The sequence below is a fragment of the Falco biarmicus genome, chromosome 6 (genome assembly GCF_023638135.1).
Source record: "Falco biarmicus isolate bFalBia1 chromosome 6, bFalBia1.pri, whole genome shotgun sequence".
Lineage (NCBI taxonomy): Eukaryota > Metazoa > Chordata > Aves > Falconiformes > Falconidae > Falco > Falco biarmicus.
The window spans coordinates 38120739-38148723 of NC_079293.1; the positions used below are offsets into that span (position 1 = coordinate 38120739).

The following is a 27985-nucleotide window of genomic DNA, read 5'->3' on the forward strand; positions in this document are numbered from 1 at the left end:
TTACTTAAGTTAAGGCTTAAGTTACTGCGTTAAAAAGCAAATTGTGACATAGAGGAGGGAGGGAGGGAGGCGAGGTTTACGGCATGCCATCACCACAGCCCTGCTGCCCGGGGCTGCCAGAGGCGCAGGGTGCGCAGCGGCTCCGGCTCCCTCACCACGACACTCCACAACTCCCACCCCTTCCCCCGGCTGCAGCAGTGACCCGGGCTGAATTCTCCTGACTGGCGGTCGTGTCATCACTCTGAATTTAAGTTTCAACAGCACAGAGCTCACAGCTGCCAGCGCGGCGCACAGAGCACCCTGCCGAGATAAAATCGCCCTAAGCGGGGACAAAACCCCCGCCAGCCCCGCAGGCAGCCCCCTCCCACCCGCTCGCAGGCGGGCTCCCCCCCCGCAGCCGTCGGGGTCCCCCCTACACGCGCACCGCCAGCCCCACCGCACCCTCTTTCCCCTCAGCGGTAGGTACCGGCCCGGCCCGCAGCCACCGACCCACCCGCAACCACCGGCCACCGGTCCCACTCCCGCCCCGCCCCCCTCGCCTCAGGTCCGATTGACAAGCCGCGTTCGCCAACCCAAGGCCACACCGCGGACCCGCTCCGCCCACTCCCTGCCCGTTCTGCCAATCCGCTGAGCCGGCGGTGCGGCGGGGGCGGGACAGTCCCGCGCGGGGCGGCCGCCGGTGTCGGTGTGCGGTCCCGGGGAAGGGCGGAGCGCCCCGCCCCGCCCCGCCCGGCCCCGCCCCGCCGCCCGGCCTCCCCCAGGGCGGCAGCGTGCCGTGCCGTGCCGTGCCGCCCCGCCCGGACGCTGCCTCGCTCGGCTCGGCGGGCGCCGTATGCCGCCCCGGAGAGGACAGCAGAGCCCCGCAGAGCTCCGCGGCCGGGGCCACCCCGCGGTAAGTGCTGGGGCGGCGCCGCGCAGCTGGTGGGGCTCGGTCTCCGCCGTCGGAGCAGCGGTGCGGGGAGTTCCCGGGGCTCCCGCGTCCCTCCGGGGCTCCTCTGGCAGCGGGGGGCGGGCGCGGCTCCGCTGCGCTGCCGGGGGACGGGTCCCAACTGCGGGGCGGGAGCGGCACCTGCCCTGGCCGGCTGCGGGGACCCCGGGGGGGCGGCGCGGCTGCCGGCGGCGCTTTGAACGGGCGAGACCCGCGAACCGCCCGCTGCGCCCGGCTGGGGCGGGTGAGCGAGCCCTGCGCACCGGCCGCGGGGTACGAGGGGCTCCCGCCTGCGGCGGGCCGGCCGCGGGAGCAGGGGTACGAGTTGGCCGGTGAGGGGGGTCGGGCTCCGGCCGCGGCGCCGTGGCCGCTCGTGGCTTTATGACACGAGGGAACTTTGCCGTCGGAGCAGCGGTGAGCGCCGGGCTAAGGCGCGGGTGGCCGCGAGGTCGGAGCCGCGGCTCCCGGGGGCGGCGAGGGTGGGCAGGCGGCGGCCGGGAGCAGCAGGGAATGGGCTCTGGAGGAGTCCTGGAGTCGTGGCAGCTCCTCCGCCGCTCGCTGCCATCCCCCGCCGCCGTGGGTCCGGCCGCTGCGAGGAGGTGGGGCGGTGCCGGGGCGCGTTTCCCGGCCCGGGACCGTACCGGCCCCTTCGGGCGGTGAGGGGCGCGGGTCTGGGTCGCTCCCCGAGGGGCGCCTGGCTGGCGGCCACCTGCCCGCAGGTGCTGAGGGAAGCGCCACGGCGGGGCCCGCGGCTGCGGCACCCCGGGCAGGGTGAGCCCTGCGGGGCAGCGCGCCCGGCACCTGGGCCCCCTCCGGCGCCCTGCCACCCCCTTCCCGGAGCAGCCCGAGGGGCTGCGTGCTCCTCGAGGGACAGGGCTGGGTGGCTGGCCCCGGTGACACTCATCTACGGGTATGGGACAGGGCGGGGATGGAGGCGAGTGTCCCAGCAGGTGTATGTGGGCGGGAGAAGCGGTGGGCGTCAAAAAGTCTCTCTACTTCATTGTTTCTCCACCTCCTGAATTCTTCCCTAGTAACGATTTACAGGGAAAGGTTCTGGGTGCCCTGTGCTGAGAACCGGTCACCGTCGGCATGGAGAGATGTTCCTCCCGCTGCTTGGCAGCGATGAGCTCTCAGGTTAAATCCCCTGTGGCATTTAAAATGCACATCTGTTTTTTTCCATCACACCAGGAAACTCTAACAGTCTGAACCTTGTCCCTTCTTCAGAGAGCTGCTGTGATGCCCAGGCCCTGACAATAAATACTTGAAAAACATAAGTTGCTTTCCCAGAGAAAATAACGAGGATGTATTTCTAGCACTGGAGTAATCTTAAAAAAAAAAAAAAAAAAAAACAACAAAACAAAAAAACCCCCAAAAAAACCCCAAACAATATTTTGGACGTTAGTTTCCCATTCATTTGTTTAGCTTTTATCTTTTTTTTTTTTCCCCTTTCTTTATTTTGTTCCTGGAAAACTTGGAATGACAACAGAATGCCTTAGCCTCGCTCTCATCTTCTGTTTATTCCTCCCATTTAATTGCTGTGCACTCTTAATCAAAGTGTTCTGTTTTCAGCACGGGTGATGTTGAGAGTCTGTGTAGTAGCCAGTGTTTTGGCTTCAGATAAGGAATGCCAAACCAGAAGAACATGAAATCCAAAAGGGAAAAAAAATTGGGGTTTTTTTTTCAGAGATTGCCTTAAGCAGGGGGGGGGGGTTTGAGACGCACACCCACAGAGTAAGAAAAGTATAAACAAAAAAAAGTCTACAAAATGCTATTGAAGAACATCAGTTGTAATGATTCTTTTCACTGACTTACCAAAAAATACTGTCTGTGCTCTTTGGACAGGTTTTTTTCCTAGGAATTTTTGTTGTTGTTCAACTAGATTTTTATGTAAACATGATAAACTGGGATAAATACTGTTGTTGAATAAATTTGTGTCAACTTTCCTCCTGAAATAAAAAAATCCTAATACAAACAAAAAAGTTTGTGTTTACATGTGTTTTTCTGATTTAACTCTTTTGATAGGGGAAGGGTTTTTTTTGATAGCAGGTAAAGGCTATGTCGTTTCATTTTTTTGGTGGTTTTGTGTTTGGGGTTTGGTTTTTTTTAAAAAAAAACAAACCCCAAAGCTGGTAGTGCTTTAAAGCTACAGCACACTTTTCTGTTGCCAGCACTGCAGGTAAAAAGTGTATGCATGCAGTGGTTAACTCTGTACCAACTGGCTTTTGTAGTGTTGATGCTCTACTGTTCATCCAATGCAAGACAATGTAAATTACTTGCATGCTTACTGTGCTCCGGGGTTACGCTCCTTTTCTTGCACAAAGTTCTGTGCTGCTACTGCACTGCTCCTTGATTATCTTGGTGGTGTTTAGCTGCGGTACCTTAATTCATAACGTGTTGTTAGTAACTGAGCACAGACGAACAGCGGTCTTGGCCCAAAAGAAGTCCTCTGACAGGGAGGAGCTGCTCCATGGAGAATTGCAGAAGGAAGTAATTTGCTTCTTGTTAAAACCATTTCTTACACTTTTTCTTTTTTTTGCTATGTTTCCTCTTTTTGCAAAATTCATCATCCCCTCAAAAATGCAGCACCTTGTAGAGCTGGTTTTTTTCCTCTGTCTCTTTTTTGGGGGCTGCATCTTCTCATTTCACCATCACTTTGCTGGTGATGGCTTGGCAGTACTGTGTGCAGCCTCTGAAGCTGCATCTAATTATAAAGACCCCGCTGTTTGCGTTAATTTTGTCAAGCTATTGGCTGATTGGTGTTTTCACACTTGTAATAGAGGCAAGCTGTGTTCCAGACAATTTTATCTGTTCTTTCTGGAACTCTGTCCACTTCACATAAATGGGAATTTCTCTCTGCTCTGAATATGTTCAAGACTAGCTGTAGACTTTAGGAGGCAAAAGTTAGAAGCAAGCTGATGCAGAAGCTGTCTAGTTGGTATGAATATTTAGGCAGTGAATCAGATGCCATGAGATCAGCATGGACTTTCTCCTTCCTCTGGCGAAGTAAGCCAACTTTTTTTTTTTACCTGGTTATTACTGGTAGCAAAGCTATTCCAGCTCAGAGGAATTCTTTATGTGATGTATTAGTAAAAGCATGTCTGTTCTTATTTGTCCTGCAGCTTCAGGTATTGCCTGTGAAGTTATAATGATGCAGGGTTTGGTGTGGGATTTTTTGTTGTGGTTTTTTTTTTTTTTTTAAATAAAGATTTCATAGTCTGCCTACTTCCAGAACTTTTACAAGATCTTGGTGAGAACAGAAAATGAAGGAAGAGTTTATTCACACTTTTTTGGACAGCTCTGCAAAGTGTTCCAGAAGGCTTGGTGATTTCTTTCAATTGAGTCTAGCTCAGCTCCAATATAAAACCACTGTCACCATGGAGTAACTTCTGCAAGGGCAGTCTTGTAGAATTGGCTGTTGTGCTTAAGGCAAGAGTGTAACAGATCTGCTTGGGAGAAATACTGTTTAGAGCCTTGGTAGACTTAAAGGAGTAAGTTTCCAGTTGGAGAACTAACAGGTACGTTTTTGGGTCATGAGAACTTGTGCATTTGCAATTTGCATGATACAGAAAGAGGCTTCTCTCCTGAGTTGCTAGTAGAGAGGCCAGGTCTTGCTGCACTTCCTAAGCTTCCTGACATTTGCAGTGGCTGGGAAGGAAGCCTCGCTCTCCCTTAAAGACCTTGCTGCAGCTGGTCTCCAAGTACAGTACTTTGCCTCTCCTGCTTTGCATAGATACAAAAGATGAACAGTCTTTAGTAAGGATTGCACTACTTGGCAGAAGTGTGCAGGGCGAGCACTGGAGTACCACACTGAAGTATCTTCTGTTGCTGTCCTTCACCCTGAGGTACAAGACTGTAGCATTTTCTTTCCTGCACTCCTGGCTCTGCAGACATGTGCCGAGGAATAAGCTTTCTGTAAGGGTCCATCTCAAGACATGTGTCCCTGTGTTTCAGCGGAGGCAAGCTTGCTGTTACTGAACAGCTATTCAAGCAATTCACTTCCCTTAATCTTTGCAAGATCTCATGCAGTGCTGTCTTGGTCATCCAGCTGAGGCAACAGAGCTTTGCAGTTTGAGCAGGCTCCCTTTGCAGCCACTTTATGCCAGGTGTGGCGGACACCGAGGCTGGCTCACACCTTGTCCCATGTTCTGCTGGTCCTTTCTTACGCTTCTGCATTTACCTAGGCCAATCGATACCTTCAGTTGCTACTTACTCAAACTTCAGTGAGCTTGATTTATGAAGTATGAGGAAGCCCTGTAAGCTTGGTAATCAGTCAACAAGTCTATGAATAGATTATTCAGAGGTAACCAAATTAATTGTAATGAGAAACTTCACACTGGTAGTCAGATGTGATAGGGTACATGCTACAACACAATCAATGAACAGGCAGGATCGGTTGGTCTGTTGCTTTTCCCATGGTGACAAGAGAATATTTGTCTCTCCATGAAAAAGGCATGCTGGAGAGGAATTGCATGCTCTAGCTGCAGACTTTACTGTTTGGGTATTGTGTAAAGCATGTATGCCACTAAGTTTTGCATATGCTTCTGATAAAATAATGCATTTTAAAAGACTGCATGTTTTTGTGTACAAAAAATCAAAGGCACTTTCCATCACTTGGAAGTGATGGAAAAGTGTAGTCCCTGTGAGATCCTAATTCGTCCCATTTTGCCTGGAGCCTTTAATACTCATCTGCTTCTCTCAAAAAGCTTCTAAATTCAGTTTTGGTTTCAGGAAAGATTAAGCCCAGATGATTCATACTGGACTGTCTTCACAGGGAACAAACTGCTGTTTGGAGCTTTTTTCATCCCATGGAAAAGCTGATTGGAAGCGTGGCAGACACCCTGCGTGGTCCTGCCACCACTACTGGGCTGTTGCGCATCTGTGTGCAGTAGGAGCACCTCCTTTGGTGCCCTGTTCTCAGCTAAGCAGTTTTCCTCTCGGGACTAGTTAGCAGCAGTAAGGTCTGATGCATGCCCTAAAACATGCGTCACTTCTACTTGGCTACCAGAGAGCTCTGCCATCCCTAGGTAAGGGAGTTGTCCCCCGTCTTTGAGCTTAAGGACTAGGGCAGTCTACAGAGTAGCATAGTAGCATCGTCCCAGGTTAGGAATGGCTGTCCCTGGGAATTTTGGGAGATCCCTTTTTCCTGAGCACACTGGCCACATTGTGAGGGGTGCAGAGCAGAAGAGCTGCAAACTCAAGAGTGTTTCATGTTTTAGCGCTCGTGCTGCTTGAAGTGAGGCAGGAAACCTTTACAGTACAGGGGTGGCGTGTGGGCGGTCATGCCTAAGTAAGAGCTGTGTCTAATCCTGCGATGAAGACTAACGAGAAAGCGTTTTCCTCTCTATTGTAAAACTCAGCATCACCAGGGAGTGCTGCTTGTATGGGAAGAAAGGAAAAAGGATGTTCCTTCATATCGAAGACCAATGCTCAGAGACTTCCTTGTCTGTCTCAAGGCTACAGGTGACAGCTAAGTTTGCTAGGGCTCTGCAGCCCTGGAGTTTTTGGAGCCATCTCCCATTGTACCTTTTGAAAATTCTAAAGGAATGGTGGGAACCAGGCCTACATTCCACCCCTGTGAGAGGATGGCACTCAAATCTAACAGGTGATGCTAGCAGATGGAGGAGGCCTGCTGCAGTTGCATCTCCCACGTTTGTGGACTGAAAATCAGTTGCCTTTGCTGCAAGTGTTGCATCTGTCCTGTAGCCAAGCTGCATCATTTCTGGGATCCAGTCCTTCAGAGCACCCAAGTGTCTGGGAGGTGTCTTGGTATTCCTCATTCGATGGCTTTCAGTCGGGGCTTCCTACAGAGTAGTGCTGTGTTTGAAGGCAGGTGTATATTCTGTCAAAAGCATTGTGTGGACACCAAATTCAGTACCTTGCCTCCTTATGGCATCCTTGCTTTGAATGTGTTGTGCAGGTCCTGGAGTGATGCCAAGGCAGATATGTTGGAAAAGTCAGTGTGCTGGGAATTCGCTGCAGGACATGACCTAGTTGTCCTGGCTGTTGGTTGCAGGTGGCACTTTTCACATCATCTGCAGCTGTGACATAAAGCTATTTAGCATCAATCTTGTTTTCTGCCCTGACAAGCAACTATTTTTTCCCTCTCTCCTGGTTGATGCGTCTTTCCAGAGAAATTTTCATCATCTCTGGGGGTAGTCAAAGGAGGTGGGTAGGGTCTTAAAGTTGCTATGAAAGGCTAATATATTCCATTGTTACATCTTTTACTTGCTCAGAGTCTTTATTACTCTGTTTTGCAGATAAGACTGGTGCCCTACAGTGTGCCTCTGAGAGGACAAAAATACCTGGAAGGTGAAGGGGGGTCACAGTTTTAAGGCTGCATTTCATCACTGGTATGAGGCAGCCCAAGTGTGGGTTGCAGCCGAAGGCAGATCTGTTTCCAGGCAGTTTTTCTGTCTGTCTTGCTGCAGGACTGCCTTGATTAAAGCTGTGTAAGCTGATTGTGAAACTGTAGCCTAAGAGTCTAGTTGTCTTAGAAGACTAAGACGTCTCTGGATAATGTCGGGAAAATGTTAAGAAGAGTCTTACTGTTTCTAGACAGTTTTTGATGGGACTCCATAGGGCCACTCTGGGAAGATCTTATCAGGAAGATGCTTAATGCTCGTTTTCTGGCAGCTCTAGCAAAACCAGCTTTCCTATGATGTTTTATGGTATTCAACCTTATAAAGCATGTTTCCAGGTGTTCTTGAGAGAAGCACAGATTTACCTGGGCTTTTTTCTCAGTAGAGGGAGGAGTTTGTTCAGTTTTGCTGCTTTGAGTTTATAAGCAATTGCTCATTCCTCTGTTTGCTTTATCCCCTTGAGATGTGCTTGTGGCAGTACCTAGAGGCTGAAATCAGGATTAGGACCCAATTCACCATGGTTCCACCAACTGATGTGTAAAATACAGTGGCACTCATAAGGCTGTGCAAACTCCTCACATGCTGTCTGGATGAGCCCTGCTTCTAGACAGGCTGGCTGTAGCGTGGCCCCAAATTCAGCGGTGGCTGGCCATCTTTGTGCCATTGTGTATATGGGCTGAGTGAGGTGGTCTACGTAGCTGTCCTGCTGATACCCAAAGCAAACGATCTCCTTCCTCCTCTTCATCCTCCCCCCTTGCAGGGCTCTGCCACTCATCCCTCTCCCTGGGGCAAACCTCAGCAATTCCTACTTTGACCGAGCAAGTGCTGAGGTTTGGGTCTGGTGCTGGGAAGCAGCTCGAGGAGCTGTGGGGAGAGAAGGGGAAGATTAGGGTTTTTCTTAATTAGTTTTTATGGCCATGTTTGAGTTGTTTAATCAGAGGAGTCTTGAAATTAATGACAGGCATGTTTTCCAAAGCTCCGCTGCGTGTGTGTTTAGGTAAAATAAACAGTGCTAAATAAGTTGTGCCACCACTCTGGGCACTAATAAGCCTCCTGACTGATACAAGAAGAATACAAATAAACAGCGCCTTTGACTATTTCATTGATAGACTGCTGGGCCTTTGACCAAGCAATTACATCTCAAAATGCACTTCTCCAGGAGCTAAAACATGAAGTGATGTTATTTACAAAAAACCACACACCCAAGCAACAAAAACAACCAACCTATAGGGTGTCCCAGAGGCTGATGATTGACTTCAGCTTTTATTAATTCATCTGTGGTGCATTTGCTGGAGCTTTTAGGGTTTAATTGAGGTTAAGAGGTTGGAATCTGTGGTAAACAAAAGAATGGCATATGGGCAGTCTGAAATTGTGTATGTGTAAGTAAGAGCATTCCTTCTGGCCACTTGTTTTCATTGGGCAGTTACTCTTGGCTCACAACTTTTTTTTTTTTAAAGGTGTACACTTGCAGGTCTAGCAAGTTAATGATTCATTATGTTTTATCACATCCTGATGTACTTCTAAAGAAGAGAAGGCTGAGCTGTGCTTGTGTTTGACCTCCCCCTGCAGATTAAGAATGTTGCTTCTTTAACCTCTTACCTGCTGTGGCAGGGTCCATAAGCTTATTTGTTGTAAAACAAGAAGAAAAACACCTTCTCCCCCTCCTTTCTCACTTCCTTGCTCTCAGGGTCCACAGTTCTCTTAAAAACTGAAATGGACAAAGCGGGTGTGAGACCAGTGGAAAAGCTTTCCCAAAGCTTTGTTTTATAGAGGCTGTAGGGAACTGGGAATCAATTTCTTCAGTTATCCACAGAAAATTGTGTGCACATGTTTTTCACGGTTGCTTCTGTGTCCTATTTTCAGTTCTGTTAGGAGATGCATTAATGTCTTTGCTGGATATGATCTCCCCTGGTGAGTGGGAATGTGTACCAGCCAGTGCAGCAGTTTGACAATTAAGACAAACCTGCTTGTGTTGGAAAGCTTGAGCTCATACTCCGAGCTCTTTATGCTGTTGATAAAGTTTATGGTGCATATGACATCAGCTGGCAATAATAATGGTGACCTGCTGCCCTCGAGTCATTCTGTAGACATTTGTAATTTATATACAGCTGGTAGTAGTGTGTAGCCTGAAGCCTAGGAGAGCTCATCGGTCTAATTATATCGACAAGAGAGGACAAATCAGAGTGTTTCTCTTAAAGCTTCTATTAAATGAAATATTAACCTGTCCAAGGAAGTCAAATGTGATTTTTCTGCTTGCTTATAATTTAGAGCAATCTTCTTGTTAAAACTCCTAGTTCTCGTGTAATTAAATTATGATTTTGGAAAAAAGTCGTAATAATAGTCTTTAATAACCCTCTCTTTTCATTAATACAATAAATGCAATGTTTGTGTTCTTATGGTGCTCTACATAAAGAACTTGTATAAAAAAATGCTTTATTAAGAATCATGGTGTATGCTGGTGCAGGGAAGGAGGTGCATGGAACAACTTTTGTACTTGCAAAAGGACACTTACAGATCTTTTTCCTGTATTTATAAAAAAAAAAAAAGTCTTGAGCACAGTGGAAGGGAGAGGGGTAAATCCAAGTACTTTGTACTGTACTTTTTCCCATGACACTTTGCTTTTCCCATCTCCCACACAAGAGTTTGATTCCATTGTAGTTTTCCCCTAAAACAGGAAAAACATGATTTTAAATACAAAATGTTTTTAAAACTTACATGTAATGCACATATGCATGTGTACATACATGTATATGTACGTGTGTTAACCTCGCATGACCTGCTTCCTGGTTGCTTATGATCCGTTGTCCTCAAATCCATTTTGGAGGGCAAAGGTAAACCCTGTGCATCCCTTCACAGCCCGTCCCCTGACGGTGGGCTGTGGCGTGGGCAGTGGGAGAGGGTAGTGCTGCCAGAGCCAGTGTGTTTGGCTGCCAGTGCTTGGGTATGTGCCCATCCCCAGGGGCATGGGGGGGCTTTGTGGGCAGGCGCCAGCCAGCAGCACCTCTGTTACTGTGCTGGTGATGAGTGTCTGGGTGCTGCTGGTGGAAGGGAGTCATGCTGGGGTGACTTTGAGGCAGCCAGGGTTTGACTTGCATCAAATCTTGCACAGGGATGGAGTGGACTCCATAACTGCTTGGTATCTTGCTGGTTGAGGTCTCTGCCAGCTTTCATCCCTAACCTATCCTCAAGGAGCCTCTCCCATTCCCAGCAGTTTTGTTAGGTGCCCCAGGATGCTTCCCTGTCCTGGAGAGCATCAGAGCTGAGAGGGTTGTAAATAAAATGTCACAAGTTGCTGAGGAAACTGTCTAACCCAGCTATAACGCGCAAATGATGTTGGCTACTGTGCTTTTGGGTGTGAACTGAATTTTTGTCTCTATTTCTGTTACAATAATAACTTCAGCTCTAAGGTGCTTCTGCAGCTTGGGCTCAGTCCTTGCGAGGAGGCTGGCAGTGCTTCTGACAAAAAGTACGATACAGCAGCTCAGCCTTGTGAGTTTATGCACTTCTACCTCTTTCTCTGAGTTGAGGTATAGAGGATTTGGGGCAGTGGTTTCCCAGGGTCTGGGGGTGGGGTGAGGCAGAAAGACTGCTCAGATGAAGCCCTCTGCACTGACAGGTGCCTGCTGACAACTCATTGTAATCTCTGCTTTGGGTGAGAGCGTGGTACCTGGCTGAAGGATGGGACGCTCCCCCCTCTCTTGTGGGCGTTTTCAGGAAGCAGTCCAAGGTGGCATCTGTCTTATCACTGAACGTGTATCTTGAAACCTTGACTTTGGTTTGTTATTCTAGGGAGACCTCATCACTCTGTGGCGCTCTCCTGGGGCTCACAAGGTGTTTAAAGGCTGACTTTGCCTGGCTTGTGCTGCGATGCTGGTGGAAATGTTGGCCATGGTGCTGTGAAATGGATGAGTTGTGTTTTGTTTTTTTTTTAAAAACAGCAAGGAGGAAAACATCCTGTCAAATGTGTGCCACAGGCTGCTCCCAGTGCTGGCAGGAGTGTGGCACTGATGCTTTCACCTTCTTGACAGGTGCGTGGGATGAAGGGAGCCTGATACCTGCCCAGAGAGGAGACGCTGGCCCCCGCGGAGCTGCCTACCATGAGCAGGGCGCTGCTGGCGGGCAGGATGCAGCCGGAGAGCCGGAGCGTCTGTGTCTTTCTGCCCACCCGGGAGCAGCTCAGCCTAGCCGTCGGGGTGAGTGGCCAGGAGGGAGGCTGGGAGGTCGCTGCATGGTGGCTTCGGTTGAGTTTTGTTAGCTCCCATTGTTCTCCCAAAAGCCTGGTGCTGGTCTGCTGACACCAAAAGGCTATTAGCCAGCTTAAGGTAATTGGTGCACCATTTTCTAATTGGGCAGCTTCAACTCATTTGCGGAGTCCCTTAAAAGTCCCAGTTGTGTTTTTGGACAGGGGTCCCCTCTGTTCTTTTTCTGTTGTTGTTTCCTTTTTTATTCTCTCTAAGTGCTTTTGCCACTGATGATAATACATAATTTTTAAAAAAATTGATCCTGAAATGCCTTGATGACTTAGCAAGCGTGCCCAACACACGACCGTTTGCTCTGGCGTTTTAGCTATTTCAGGTTTTGATAGTCTGCAGATCCCTTCAAAGACTCTAAGGCAGAGTAAACAGCCATTGAGGGTAGCATTTTTTCCCTCTTTTGAGTACTTGTACCCACAAGAAATAGAAGTAAGTTGTTTCGTTTCTTTGATCTTCACTTCAAATGCCTAAGAATGTGTGCACGGGTGACAGCAGAGCCACGTCAGCTGGCAGCCCATTGTGGCATGCTGTCCACCATGGCACGGTGCCTCTTCGTGCAACGCCAGCTGCTCCTTGAACTTGTGAGAAACTGAGCTGACAGAGGCACTTCATGTTCAGATGACAAACTACCCTCAAAGATAAGCGCTGTCTTGTGAGCATGTGGTGCACTCCTTGTGGGCTGGGGAGGTTTTGTTTTGTTTTGGGTGGGGGTTTTTGCCCCCTCTGGGATGGCGATGGGGAGAAGACAGTTGAGGTGAACTGGTATTTGAAGCACTGGATAGAACCGGTGGTTTTTGAAACTATGCATGCTAATCTTCAAAATCCATGTAGGAATTTTCCTACCTGCTGTGCCCAAGTGTGGCATTGTTAACTGAAACGGCCATCAGGGCTGGATGGAACAAGGCTTAACAGCGAAATCTGGGGTGCTCTGCTTCTAGGTTACCTGTTCGAACTCAGCCCATCTACTGCCCCAGAAGGCTTTTGCAATCTTCTGGCTATTGTGCAAGCCACAAAATGATGATTTAATTAAGTACTTGGCGGCAGGTGTGCAGGCCTGGGTAATGGTCTGTTGCGGCTGACCCTAAATATCACTTTCTTATAGTTTTTATCAGGGAAGCTAAAGATCTGAGATAACAGAGCCTGCTCTGCCACCGGGAAGGTGCAGACTGGTGTGCAGGAGGGCAGTGTGCTGGCAGGGCTGATGCCATCACTGCTGCCTGCTGTGCTCATGCCTGAGTGGGGCACACGGCTCTGACACCACTGGGTCACGCTCCACCATATTAAGTTTAGGCAGCACTTAAACCATATGGTAAATCTTGGATACCTGCAGTTTATCCTAAAATCATAGAATCATTCAGGAAAAGACCCTGAAGATCATGAAGTTCAACCATAAAGCTGACACTGCCAAGCCCACCACAAAACCGTGTTGCCAAGTGCCACATCTGCATGTCTTTTAAATACCTCCAGGTTATTTAATAAGCATAAGAAATGGTCTTTAGCACTGAGAGCTTGCAGGGATGGAGGGGAGGCTCTGTGTCCCCCCCATTCCTGCCTGCTGCCCCTCCACAGATTTGGGAGCCTTGAGCATCACCACCTTGCCCCACGGAGGGGTCCCTGCTACAAGACCCCAGATGCTTTCCCTCCTCACTTCTGCCCCTTTCTTTGATGGCTGTGGAGTTGTGAAAACATGTACGTGGAGGTGCCTCCGTGTGAAAGGGAATAGCTGCGTGGGCCAAAACATGAGACCTCAGTGCATAGTTGTGTCCTAATTGCATAGAGTGTGAAACATGACCTGTTACAGCTGGGCAAGTCAGCAAAACCAGCTTTTCATTTGGCTTCAGTCTTTACCACAACACCCCTTCAAAACAACAACAGAAATTAAGATTTCACAGCTGGAGAGAGCTTTTTTTTTTTTAAAGGAACATCAAGGCAATTTTCTAGTGATGTTGGTAGAACCCAAATTTAATTAGCCCAACCACATATGATACTTTGTTCATTTATTAGAATAATAATGCCACTACTTAAGATTTCCAAAGCCTTTTTACCTCTTCAGTGTGGAATGCAAATACTAAACAAGCAGGCAGCTCAGTGAGGTAGGTAGGAATAGTTATCCTTTCAGCAGAATAAATTATAGATCCTTCTCATGATAAGCACAGTGTTTATGCAGGTAATTCCTTTCTCTCCCATCCCATAAATTCCACCCTTCCAGATAAGAGTTTACCTATATGTGTTTTATGTGGTCACATGTAGATTGAAGCCTGCTCTTTAAAATTGATTTGTCTTGTGCCCTTCACAGATAATGCTGCTGGAGAGAAAAGCAGGAGCCATTTTAAAGTCTCTTCCTCATAATCGGGTATCTCTTAATTAACTTTGATGTCCACCTGTCTGGATATATAGATGAATTCGAGGGGTTGGTGTGGAGGAAAATCTGTCTTCCTGGGACCAACCGTGAATGTGAGGAGAAGCAAAACAGTGAGGAGAGCTAGTGGGTGCTGCAGCTCACTAGCTGCCCTGAGGATGAGGAGGTGAAGTGGAAAGTTTCTGCTGGGGAGAATAGACATTGGAGCACAGAGTAAAGCAGTCGGCTGTGCTCCAGGCTGCCGCAGGAAGGAGATGGCATGTGAGCACCAGGCAGCTTAAGCAGGATGTCAGTGAGAATGGTGCAACTAAAAATTGTGTCAATTGCACCAAAGATCTTGGAGTGGTATCTAATTTATTTAGTTTTTTAATCTGCCAGCATCGTTGCTTATCTCCCTGATAGTTTTGAACCTGTTGATCAATATCAACTGGTTTTTATGACTGAGTTTCTGGAGATTTTCTGGGGTGGTAGTAGCTGAATAAAGGAGAGACCCCGATGCTAGCCAAGGTCTGGCTGCCAACGAGGGCAGCAGGGCAAGCAGCCATGCTACCTGCGTTTGGGCAGTTCAGAAGCAGCCACAGCAGATGTTGCTCCTTGTCTAGCTGCTGGAGAAAGAGTGGGAGCATGAGCAGAAGTTTTTGGAGGGGAGGAAGTCTGGTGAGGTCCTGTGTGTTGGCAAATGGCAAGCATAGGTCTGAACTTTTTCAGTTGTTCTGGAGGCAAGAGAGCTGATGTTTTAAAGCATATGGACCAAGAAAAATAGAGATAGGTAACTCATACACATTAATATCTGCACAGAGAATGACCCTGGAGTAGCAGTTACCTTCTGTAAACTTGCGGTTGACTTCATTTTGGACTGAATTTAATGTGTCAAGAAGCACTGAGTCTGACATGGGGCAAATCTGAGTATCAGTGGAAAGAATGATTCATAGTGTCTGGGATGGAGCTTGGCACAGGAGCCGTATGCAAAGGGAGGAGAGGCCAAAGAGAAGTGCACAGATGAAAAATGCAAAGGGAAATGCTGATTGCTTTGAGCAGGAGCAGGGAACAACGATTGCAAGTGTAATCGGTATTGCACAGCCTTGAAGGCTGGGAGTAAAACTTGATCCAGAAGGGAAGTGCCAAAATGAGAATGGACAAGGTGGTAGCACACATACCTGCTGTGCAAGAAGTCTGATTAAATCAGTGCTTTAGAGCTCAGTGTCACAAAACGTGGAAGTGCTCAGTTCCTTAGAACTATGTATCTTAAAGCAGGTTTTTGTTCCCTTAGGTGTGAAAGCATGTCACTTACAAAATTCATCTAATCGTAAGGCTTTATTACATAGAGCCCTGTGCTGCCAGTGACTCTTGTATGCACATAACCATTTTGGCTAGGGGTAGGTCACCTTTTCCTTAGTGAGTCCTCCCAGGTAGGAGAACATGGTCAGAGTTTGCTTCCTTGAGAAAGGAGACAGACCTGTGCCCAGCTTTCCCTTCCAGCTGCTTGTTCTTGGCAGCTGAGCAAATACTGCATTAGGCAAGGGTGAAGTCTCATGCACAGACATTTATAATAAGACCCAGATGCGGTATTGGGTCTTACCAGAACTGTGCACTGCCTCCTCCCCTCCCAAAGCATATATATGCGTGTGAGTATGTATTGGTGTAGTGCAGGCTTCAAAGCTCCCCATAAAGCAGTAGTGAGTGGCTGGCTAGTAATGCCTTGTCAAGCAGAAGAAAATGGGTACTTAAATAACTCCTGTTTCCCATTGTCCATGTCTAGTGACATGGTACATCCTGGGGCAGAGCACAGCCAGTTTCTGGGGAGTGTGGCACACCTGCACTAAAAGGGTTTGAAGAATTACCGTGGCGATTAGTTTGATGGCAGTGATTAGGTTATAGGAGAGTTCAGTAGTCGACTTCTGTCCTATCACCCTTTGCCGCTGTGAAGATCGTGCTACACTGTGCCCCCTCAGGCAGGCCCACCATCCAGCAGTGGCTTAATGAAATTCAGAGGTTCTGGCCCATTTTGCCGCTGCAGCTGGCTGGGCCCTGGGCTGAGCTGAGCTGAGGTGGTCCGTCAGTGGTGTTTGGCTCTCCCCATCCGCTCTTGCTCAGAACTCCTTCCCCGGTGCCTCTGAGGGCTGAGGTTTTTGTTTGGGCCTGGAGTTGTCTGTGCTGCTGGGGTGGTGCAATGGGGCAGGGGGCAATGAAGCTGTAGGTGGTGGGACATTTAATGGGGGAATCTTCTGATCATAGTACACATCCAGGTCTGCACGTGCAGGTAGCCAGAATTACGCTCTTGCTGGGGTAGCCTGTGCTTTTAGCAGCCCTGCTAGAAAAGTGCACTCAGTAGCTGTGCTGCTGTGCCACAGCTCTCTTGCCCTGTGCTCTTGCCAATGCTTGCAACTACTCCCCAGCCTCTGGTCCCCTGCAGGAGCATGTGCTGGCAGCTCTGCCTTCCCAGTGCGTGCACAGTGTTATGGGAGGCAAAGGTACTGGGAGGTGTCAGTATGGCACGGAAACAGGCAAGAGCTTACAGGCTGTAGTGACAGCTTCAGAAGATGAAGGTGTTAGTTGCTGTGTGACCAGAAGTCAGCAGAGGACAGAACAAGCTCTTCTGTGTGGGATACAGAGCAACCTCATCTCTAACCCTGAGCTATTTCTGCTCAGACCAAGCAGTCTTGAGTTTGTTTGTGTACTTTTGTTTTTAGTACTTCTGAATGAAAGTTTTCTTTTGTTTTTGTGGGTTTTTTTTTCTCTTAACCTCAAAAAAAAAATAATCTGCAAATAGTGTTTTCATTTCTGTAATTACAAACACACTTTTTGTAAGAGCACCTCTAAATAGCCTGGTCAGTACTGCACAAAACTAGGGCTCCAGCAGTGCCCCAAATTCCTACACAAAGTTGCCAATAGATAGGAAACTGAATTCGTGGCTTACTGAGCTGAGCCACTTTGCACTGTGAAGGAAGGAGAATGACATGTTGATTTTTATTCTGTGATAACAGCAATAATACTGAAAACAAAGTTTGTTCTGTGGGTTGGTTGGAGTTGTTTTGGTTTGGTTTTTTTTTGTGTATGCGTGCTATGGTACTGAAGAACGTATTGGCCAATATAAAGAAGGGGAATTGCTCCATCCAGGTATGAGCCATCGGTAATGTTGGATTGGTTGTTTCTTTCAGGTTAAAGCCACTGGACAGGAGCTCTTTCAGCAAGTTTGTGATTTAGTGAAGATTAAAGAGCCTCACTTCTTTGGCCTCAGCATTGTTAAAAGTAAGCAAACTCAATGCATGGAACAAATGTCTTGGCAAACGTCCATAGGCCCACTTGTGTATTTACAGTGCATGCATATATACACAGCGGCCGTGCCTGCGGGGAGTTTGATTGTAATAAGGTCACAAAGTATGTAGATTATGCACAGTCTTCTTGGAGCTCTTTTGATCTTCGGTATGTGGGCAGACAAATTGGGAGAAGGGGGGGGCTTTTGTTCTCCACCTTTGTTCCACCTCTTTGTGGGGTTTTCTTTCTCTCCTGTAGCTGAACTGCTAGCCAACATACTTGTCACTGAATTCAAAACTGTCAGCAGTTGAACAGGAGGTGAGTTTTCGAAGGAATTTGGAGCTGAAAGTGTTACTTGTCTTCTGAAGTCACAAGCAAAGAATGTGGCATGAGAGGCAGGAAACTCAAATGGTGGGACTAAGTGTGTAAGTGGAGGACACTGGGGTTTGGAATATTGCATGAGAAATACAAAACTTCTTAGTCTGTGTGTTGAAGTCCAGTCTGCTTGGTCCTATGGCATAGTATTGACTAGGGAACAGTGTAAAATGATGCCTTAAAGGAGCAAACTTGTATGAGATACTACATTTCTAGGATGGTGTGTGCATTGGCACCCTCCCCACAACTCTTGGTAATTAGATAGGGATCTGTTGTCCTCCTTATTCTGCCTCTCCCCGTTTCCAAAAGTGTGGGAAGGATTTTGCTTGCCTCCTGAATTTTTCTCAAGTGTGTTATTATTTAGTACTGTGACTCTAGATACCGTTTCATTGAAATGAGTATAGTCTTTTATGAGTCCTCCTAAATAAGGTTTCTTTGGCCTCCTTATGAGTATGTGGGATATTCTTTAAGTTTACTTGTCTCATTTGCTTTCTGTTTTCATTCTCTAGGAACTTTTGCTTTTTTTGAGCACAGCACTCAAAAGACCAGTGTAAGCTACTTATGTCTGTAAGGTTTGTAGAGTCTCCAGGAGATTCCATCAATCTAACTAAACCGGTGGCTAACAAATATATCTGTCTCTAAACCAGTGCAGGTTTTTTTAATGTGAAGAAGACCTGAATGCTCTTAACTTTTTTTTACAACTGTGTTCCTGTGAGTTCCCGCCACCCCACCCCACCCCCACCCCCCTTTTTATTTTAATACCAACTTTTGCCTGTTCCAGTTAGAGGACATCTTGGGTGAAACTGGAGCTCCTGTCCTCCACTGTAAGATGGGGCAATTTCATTCCCGTTTTCTTTGAATTAGTTGCTCTTCTCCTGTTCTCCTTGTTTCTTTCACTTTTTTCCCCTTCATATGTATCTTGCTTCATTTTGTCTGAACCCTGCTTTTTCCTTCTCTCCCATCTTTTGCAGAGCAGTTTCCTTCACCTTGTCAAGTACAGGGGCTCTGGCCCCATAATACTCTTACTGTGCCAGATGCCTTCCAGCCTGTTGGAAACACAGTGTAACTACCTCAACCCAAAGGGCATAGTAGAGCTGTGCTGGCTAGACCTTAAAGTATATTACCCATAGGTTTAAACATAAGCAGCCTTCTCTCTTCACAAAAGTGTTCTTCCTTTTTAGAGCAGCTAATTCTTCCCAAAACTCTTAGAAAAATGTCAAGGAAAAGAGCTGCAGGAGCCCAGTAGCCTGAATTAACTGTTTGCTTCTCCTTCCCTGACTATTTCTCACTCTTGCTTGCTGTAGCTCAGTTCGTAAAGCTGCTTAATTGAAGGCTCCTCATGCTCACCCTGGCTCCTCCTGACAGCCACCTCCCTATGTCACCCAGGTAGGTGTCAGGATTTTGGATGAGAAGGTTGGGTTTTTTTTTTTTTTTTTTTTGTTTGTGCCTGTTTAAGAAACTCTTGGGGCCAGACAACAGAAAAGTGTCAGCAGTGAGCTTCTCAGCCTGAATGGCAGTAGCCACCAGGAAGGCTGCAGCCCTGCTTTTAGAGGGAGCAAACCTGGTGTGTTGCTGCTGCTTCTGGTCCCTACCTTTAGTCTGAAAGTCCAGTATCCTGCTGACTGGAGTCTTGTGGGGTGGATTTTAGGGGTTTCTTTATTTTGTTTTTAAAATAGATCCAGGTCTATTACTGTAGAGCTGTAGCAAGGGAGATCTTTTGTCTTCTGTTCCCCAGCTTAATTTCCCCCCCACCTTGTTTTGGCCAATAGACTGGTGATCCATCTCCCTTGCTGCCAGTGGTGAGGTCTTGCTTCTATTGCAAATGTAGCACTCTGCATCTCTGGCATTTGGAAGTAGCCTTTAAGGCATTGCCTTCTTTTCAGGGATTTTTGGTTTCATGGCAAGCTATCATCTCAAGAGGCCTGGCTAAGTTTTGCATTGCCCAGGGGTGTCTTGTGGGTACTTAAGTAAACTGCCTTGGCCGTGCAGCAAGTCGGTGTATGTCCTGCAGAGGCTGTGAAGGGAAGGTGTGAGGCGGGTCTACGAGGCAGAGGCGAGTTAGATGTCTGAAAACTGGAGAGGAAGCCTTTGCATTTCAGACCGAAGTATTCCTCTTCTGCATCATGCTTTTACCTCTGTGCTGCAGCTCTAAGTTGTCATTTTTTAAGAAACCACTGCCCTGTTTTAATAAGGGTATATTTTCCGGTTTCTTAATGTGTATTTATTTTTGGTGATTTGATGTTGCCGCATGCAAACCAAGGTATTCTAATCTTCATGCATCCATTACCTTGCGGCTAATTTGTCAACAAAACTCTGTCAGCAGTGGCAAGAGAATGAAAATGAAAGGATTTCTACAGAACTGTAACCAATCACACTGGGTGGATTATCTGGATTAGGAGCCCATTTGACCTGCAGACGTTGTACAGATACACTAATGCTCAGTTGGTCTCATAGTAAGTATGTGTGTGAGGGGGAGAGGTTGGGGTCCTTAATCATAAACAGAAATTTAACCCCTAAGTGTGGCAAAAATGAAAACAGCACCACAAAGCACTATACAAACTGACAACCATGAATGCTGTGAGATCTAAGCTGTAGTCTTGGAGCATGTCTCCCAGCATTCGTTGCCTAAATTTGTTGCCTTTACCTCTGACTTATAGATGCTGAGGGCAAGGTTCAGGATTTAAGGTAACAGTAATGGCGGCAGGACAGAATTTTTCAACCCTTTCACGCTCAAGCTTTTTTTATTCTCAGGATGAAAGCCACTTCAACCAACTATATTTGGGGGGAGGAGGAAAGCTGGTGTCTATAAGAAGCTTTGAAAACTGAGTTCAGGAGCGTACGTTAATGGGAGGCCACGGCAGCACAAAGCTTGTGATGTGTTGCTCTTCTGGTTTTGTCACAGATCATCAAGCAAGCTATACCTTGTGTGCTGCTGAAGTGCATTTTTACCTTGTAGTTTGTGCAGTGAAAGACCCTGGAACCCTGTCAGGTTCAAGGTGGCTCCGTAGGCTTCAGCAGCTGGGTCTTACATTGCAGCTCCTCCTGCAGGGTCAACCTTATCTGGTGCCCTGCAGGAGGTTTCCCTCTTGTTGTCAGAAAGTATATGCAGCCGCACAATTTGGTCTTCTGAAAGAAAACTGGTTGCCAGCAGACAAAGAACAGCCAGGCCTTCTTTGTTGTTATAACTCAGATTCCTTCGATCCTGAATCTTGGCCTTCTTTCTAGGAGCAAACCTTGCTTGGCCCGAGCAGATGAAAGCCTTCGATTCGGAAGGAGCAAGCTTGCAGCTCCTACGCCCTGCCTCTGTCTCTCTGCGTCCTCTTATCAATTTGTCAGGCTGGCTTTCTAGCAAAACCAAATCCCTTTGCTTCAGTTTCTCTCTCTCAAGGATCATCCTTCAGTTATTACAGCTATGGCTGTTCCCCTTGCCAGACCCATGCCTCCCAGCACAGGCTTAGCAAGGGGCTTGGTGGCTGACTCTGCCACGACCACTCTGCCTCTGGTTAACTCTTCTGCATCTGTGTGTCCTCTGAAGTTCATAGATGGAATACACTACCATGTTACATTTAGATTAGGTGGATATCTGTTGTAACAAAGGGCCTTTTAAGAAGACAAATGACAACAGAAATTCTCCAGACTACCCCCTGATTTCTAGATCCGTCTTTCCCTGTTACCCCTGCTTCTGCCTCTCCTTCCCTAAATCTGCTTGGATAGTTGCATCTCCCTTCTGAATTTCTTCTGTACTAACCTAAGATACAGCTCTAATTATAATGGTGTTGATACCTCAGCGTGAGTTAAATGCACTGTAAGAAGAACATGCAGAAGTATGCCACCTTGAGAGAATTGCAGCGGGTTCAGGTGTTCAAAAAGTATATAATACTCCTTGGAAGTACTTGGGTGCTCTCTTACTTGTGTGCTCTCTTCCTAGGAAGGCATTTTTTTGCCTGCACCTGCTGTCAGCTGTTTCTCCTTCAGCATCAGTACAACAGCCAGCCAAGTGCTTTCCTGCCTGAGAATTCAAAGGAGTTTGTTCGCTCCTGTGCGAGAAGTGCTGGAAACGGTTCTGCAGCTCTTCTTGTGCAGAAGAATCACTTGCAACACTGTTGGAAGTGCAAAGATCTTTGCCTGAGCATGCCTTGTTACTAACTGTAAGGTGCCAACATAAAATTCCTGCAGTACCTACCCATCATCAGGAATGACTCAGCCTTTATCTCGGTCTTCAGACCTCAACACCTCCTCTGGGCTTCTTGATATTGCCTCTTTTCATTCTTCCCCTCCATGTACCTTCTGTCTGTCCCAGGACCTCCGTTGTTTTACTCCCAGCCTCTGTTGTGGTTCTTCCCTTCTTCGCTTGGGATATGTGTACTTTCCAGCTAATGCTAAAACCCAAGGTTGTTCTAGACCCCTTAGTAAACTAATCAACCAGGTACTGAAAAATGGACAAGGTTTCCTTCTGTCGGCTTGAAAGGTAACACCAAGAGCGTCAAGAAGTTATGTAGAGATGGTGGGAGCAGATGCCATGTTCCCAGTGACATTCCCAGGTCACCAGCACTTGGAAGCTTAGGGAGCTCCCCATGCGAGAGGAGTATGTAGCCAGCTCTTCTTCAATAAACAAAAAAAATCCGTGTTGGTGTTGAGGGAAGCTAAACAGGTTGTGTGAGGTCTACAGCACGTGAGGTATTTTGGAGTGCTTTTTTGTCTTTTAAGCTTTAGCTCTCCCCTGGCCTCAGCATCTCTCTGTTCTGTTCCCAGTCTCTTTCCTGTTGCCTTTCAAGGGAGATAGTGGTGTTGCCATAAGGCTTCTTGCAGCATCTGAGAAGCACTATAGCAAAGAATAATTTTGCCCCCTTCTCTTTAAGACAGAAATGCTTGCTATGTGGAAGTTTGGCTTTACATTACTTCACATTTTATTTGAATCCTAATCTTCTGGACTGTCTAAATAGTTATAATATTAAAATATACTTGACTCAAGCAAGGTAGTTTATGGGACGTTCCTGGCTGTCAACGGGGCCTGAGCTCTGCCTCTTGGTAGGACAGGACTTACCTCTGTTGAATTTCTCGGTGCTCCTAGCCCAAAACGAGCACAGGAGAACAGGTTATTGGTGTTCACCATTACTTACCTTTCATAAAAAATGAAATGGAGAGGCACTGGTTAATACAAAATAATGGGTTTTGGAGTAACAACTCAGAACTGATTTGACCCTGTATTACAGTCATAACTTTCTATTCCCATATTCCCTGCAGTGTAAATAATGCCTATTGTAATTCTGCATCACTTACTGGAACTGTGTCACTTTTTTTCTGACTGGAGACCTGGCCCACTATTTTTTTATTTTTTTATTTTTTGCAACAATGCACATCCTGTATTTGCTTAAATACGTTAACGTGCTAAGCTAATTTTGAAGAGTAGGAGCGCTTGAGTATTTGCATTTCTGGTGACTGCCTAATTTGAAGTGAGGTTTTATAGCATAAACCTTCCATTTCACGTGAGGGTTCTTAAAAGCTGTAATTGGGAGAAATGTGGAAATTGTATTATTGCAAGCTGGCTGGCTGGTCAGGTATGTTTCTTGGGAATGCAGTGCAGTGGTGTCATGCCAGGTATGGTATCTGGATGGATGGATCCCACATACATATGAGGGAACCTTTTAAGAGAAGCTGATATGATATATATGATATATTTTTAAGCTCACTGACAGTGCTGAGGTGAGATTAACAAATGCAGTGTCAGTAGCTGCAGGTGGATGGGTGCGTATCTGCATGCATACATGCTTCTAAGCAAGCTTCTTAGTACCTTTCAGTTGTCCTTCAGCTGAGGCCAGTGAACCAATGACAATTTGTACCTGCTGAGTATCCAGCCCTGTTTGGATCCACAGATCAGGCACTTCTTCCCTGGAGAGGTGCCCATCTGTGCATTTCTATACTGTCCTTTACAGCACTGCTCTGAGGTGCTGTGATTTGGTGCTCTCATATCTGTTAGAGGTGCTTGGTTGCAAACCAGAGGCTTTTAGCATCTGGCAAAAAATTGCCAAGTTTCACCACTAATCCAGCTTAAGGAAAATAAAATCCCAAAACACAGCCCACATAGGGCTGGGGAGGGAAATACCTCTTTGTTTTTGTAGATGGAGGTTTACACTCAGGTTGACATTCCAGCAATATTAACTTCATTAAGGCAGGAATGCAGTGCTGCATTCTTGCAGGGGAGGGAGGATGTTGGGCTGGGGAAGAGTGGGACCCCCAGGGAGAGCTGATGCATCAGGGTGTCCTCCTCCTTCAGCCTTATTTATTCTTGAGGTTTATGTATACCTCTCAGTAGGCATGATAATGACCTGCAGTCCTCAGGCTTGGCATCTGGGCTCTCCCAGAGTCATCTCTCTAAGCTAATTAATACAACAGATAAATAGGGGCTGTGGAGTGTGGGTAACAAACGGCTTTACTACAGTGGAACTGCTCTGTCATCCTTTTTCTCTTTCTGTCCCAGTATCCATGTGTGATGTGGTGGCTCAAGGTATGTGCTTGCTGTTGCCATCTTTTCCTCGTGGCTGAGTGATAATTCATGTGTTCCCGTAAACACTTCTAAGCATGGGATCATTCCTGGACAAGAAGGGAAAACTGACCCCACAGCTTGTTACAGCCATGCGGGTTCCCTGCTGTCTTTACAAGTGGCAGCTAAGCACAGTGGTGCTGGCAGAACCCATACAGGCCGTGGTGGCACTGCCGTGCCAGCAGGAGCACCCCAGTCCCACTGCAGGAACCCCTGCTGGAGTGAGTGCCCTGCCCTGGGGCTGCCGAAGCCCAGGCTGGGTGCTGTGCTTCTGTTACCCACTCCTGTCGCTTGCTGGGCAATTGATTCCTAAATGAGCTTTTACTTAACTTTTTAAGAAAAGCTTTAGAGACGCTTATCAGCTTGGCAGCTGACAAAAGTCCGAGAGATGGACCAAACCCATCTCTCACCGACTAGGATTTCTATCAACCTTTTCAAGGCAGCGTTATCTGATCTTAGTGGACTTAGAGAAGCAAGGACTGGGGGGTCAGCAGAGCCTGCCAGCCACCCTGTCTTACAGGCATAAGTGAAGGTGCAGGTACAAGATGCAGTCTCTGTGATGCTAAAACATATTCCTCTCCTCCTCAAAATAGCAAAACAACTGCTATATCACCTTGTGTACTACAGCACTTAAGTTTCCACCACTAAAATTTTCAGGATTTCTGCACTTTTCAGCAGTGCTGTTAAATACTGTGCTGTATATGTATGTGACACTTCAAGCAATGTGGTACACAGTATTGTAATTACATTAAAAGTACAGCTGCAATCAGTACAGTGCAGGAAAGATCCTCTTTACTGTCTTCAGTGTTATTGGTATTTTACACAAGGCTTCCTGTTAGCGTGGTGTGTGGACCAATTCTGGCTCGCCTGAGGTATGGTTTCTTTCGCTTGACGTGGGAGCTGAAGGAGGTGGTGATGGGGGTGGTGGTTTGCTTCCTTGTTTTTTAAAAGCTTGTAAAGGAAGTATTTGCTGTATCTGCCCCTGCAAGGAACTGAAATATTCTGGGAGGATGGCTGCGAGGTAGCTCAGACCCCCCCTGGATACCTGGTCTACCACTGGCCCCAGCCAGTCCTTCACCTGTTGTATAGAGACGAGTGCAGGCTCTCGTTTGGTTGTAAACCTCCATTAGGAAATTTTTACCTCTATTCTCCCTTTCCTTTCTCTTTTTTTTTTTTTTTTTTTCTCAAACATCAGAAAGTAAAAGTCAAAGCTTAGAAGTCTGGACTGGTCTTCAGCAGCAGAAGGTTGTTTTGTGAAGGTGTTGGGTTTTGTTGGTCATGTCCGTGTCCCCCCCCCCCCCTTTTTTCCCTGCTCCTTTGATTTCTAAGGAACAACCTCTTCAACTTGGCAGTTATGTCACCTGTGAAAACACTTTCCTCGGCAAGAACAAAGAGTAGAGGGACTGGTCAGGTGAATGTGCTCAGCTGGCATTGCTGCCGAAGTCTGAAACACCCATCAGATATTTTTTTTTTTTTAAGAGACTTGAGAAGGCTCAGAAAAAAATATTTCACTTCTTAAATTTGGATTTGATAATTGGTAAGCAGTGTTACAGAACAATGGCTTTGAAAGCAGCACAAAGCTCTTTCAAGATGATGTGCTGTTCAGGCTGTCTCTTGTTCATCCTCACCTGGGTGGAAAGTCCTGGTCCTTTGAGGCAGGCCAGGTTTCCCTTTTTTTCATTCATCTTTTTGCTCTATGAAAGAATCTGGGTGTGAGCAGGAGACGCCAGACCTTACGGGGAGAGCATTTGGGTTTGCTTGTCCTCCTTCTCACCATTTCGGAGGATCCCATTCATATGTGGAGGATGAAACCTGTCAGATACCTGATTGTCCACTTGCTTATGCCATGCTGGACAATGGTGCTACGTGACAGCAGAATGGAAGTTTAGGTAGGGCTTGCTTGTTTAATAGTAATAAAAAACTGAATCCACTAAACTGACAGTGCAATTAACTTGGTAAGATGATGTTTGCCTTCTGTTAGTGGCTTCTTATAAAGCAAGAATTCTGCATTTCTGGCTAAGGTGTTTGGGAAGCTTTAGTTCAGCATACCTTGAATCAAGGCATAGCTGACCTTCCTTCCGTACTGTCTGGAGCAGTACACATACTTAAGAGGTTCGGTGCCCTCTCTTTTCCCTGCTCTGTCTATCCCTGGTCAGCTTTGTGTTGAAGTGTGTTGTTTGGAAACAATTTGTATAGTCATCTAAGTATTTAATTAATAAGAATTTCTGAATCTTTAACATTAAATGCTTTTTCCTCTTGTTTTTCAGATAATGAATATGTTTTTATAGACCTGGAACAGAAGCTTAGCAAATACTTTTCAAAGGAATGGAAAAAAGAGACCACCAAAGTAAGACAACTGTTTAATTCCAGAGGCTACTTCTTTAGTAGTGGACTACACAGTGAAATAAAGCTCTTAAACTAGATCTGTAAAGCATTTCTTAAAGATGGTCTGCAGAATGCTGTTCAGTAGCGAGATGCAGTGACTTGTGCATGGCTGCACAATTAATTAAAAGAGCAAAACCAGCCCCTTGCACAACTTTACCTGAGCAGTTGTAGCCACATAGTTGCTGTTTAACCACTACAGGAGTGGAAAAGGTCAGTTGGTCAGTCTTCCTTTTGAACTTAGCCAAACCCATGAACAGTCTGGAGAGGTCATTGTTGTCCTTGAGCAGAACAGCCTAAAACGACCTTTTGTGACTTGAACCTTCCCTGGGAGAGGGCTGGAGCTGTGACTCTTCAGTGCGAAAGGACAGTGGGGCAAGAGGAAGGATGTTTTGTTCTAGAAGATCCTTAGTTCTTTAAGGCTAGCCAGCTCTGTCAAGAGAGAGAAAAGGAAAAGCTGTGTGAAATAAAGACAAGCCTATGTAATTGTTTAGTGCTGGTCATTCAGACATGATAGTGCCTGTTTGTGCGTGTCATTATTAGAGGAGCTGCAGTCTAGAACAAGGTATAGTATGTAATTACATCCAAGTATCTTGATTAGCTCATTATGACTTTTTCCACCTTCCTTAAGGGTTTTCTTTTGCAGAGTAGGCATGCTTTCCATTTCTACTGCTTAGAGAAGTTTGCAGATGACTAGTGAAGTTTGGGGATCTCTTATCCCATACTGCTTCTCCCAGACAAGTGAGGGTTACTTCAAAGACAGCCGCCAGTCATGCGGGGTGGCTGTCTGTCCAGCCAGTGAGGGTTTCCCGAGGCAAGTGTTTCTTTCTGGTCACAGCAGGATGGGGTATGCTTTGCGGCTGCTTTGAGGCTGGATTCTTGTAAGACTTCTTCAGTCAGGGTAAGTGTCAAACCTCTGGTGTGAGGTGAATCATAAAAGGCTGAAAGAGTTGCTATTGGCAGTACTGAAATCTGAGAGGAGTTGGGATATTGGACTGGCTTAGCAGACAGGGGTTTAATTCTTATGAAGTGGTTTCAGGTGGAAAGCCCAGTCCAGCTGATAAAATAGGACTGTGAGTAAGCTGCAGAAATAAAATGTAAATATTTGCATGGTGATCAAGAAGTTGCTGTCTGCATCAGATGTGCACAGCATTGTCCCAGTGAGATGGGTCTGACCAGCAAAGCCTTGGAACTGCCTTTGTGAGCAAAGTTACCTGTATGAACATTAGAGAAGCAAGTGGCAAAGTAGGGAAGATGAGAGAATAAGCTAGTAAGATAACATGTTCCTTTTTTCCTTCTTTTTTTTTCCTCCTGTTTAAACAAGTCTGTAAGTCTGAAAGGTAGGCTGTAGTTGAAACAACAACAGAACTCATGCTGGCTTGCTTCTAACAGACAGCTTCGGTGTGAAGCAGACATAAATGTCTCCGTTTGGTCTGTGGCTGCAGGAAGGTGTGAATAACTAAACATTAGCCCTGCCAAGCAAAAGGCAAGGAGTTAATATCAGGCTGGTGCACCTCAGCCTTGGGCAGTAAA

The 27985-nt window shown here is 46.8% G+C and overlaps 1 protein-coding gene across 2 annotated transcripts in view; it reads left to right on the forward strand.

The window, feature by feature from the left end:
• The first annotated feature begins 777 nt into the window (after positions 1–777).
• Positions 778–27985, forward strand: part of FRMD1 (FERM domain containing 1) — a 43067-nt gene continuing 15859 nt past the window's right edge. For both annotated transcript variants that reach the window (XM_056344571.1, XM_056344572.1), the window contains exons 1-4: positions 778–892; positions 11316–11480; positions 17058–17148; positions 26338–26417. In XM_056344571.1, the coding sequence (XP_056200546.1) occupies positions 11385–11480; positions 17058–17148; positions 26338–26417 (267 nt within the window). In that variant the 5' untranslated portion in view covers positions 778–892; positions 11316–11384. The remainder of the gene's footprint in view (positions 893–11315; positions 11481–17057; positions 17149–26337; positions 26418–27985) is intronic.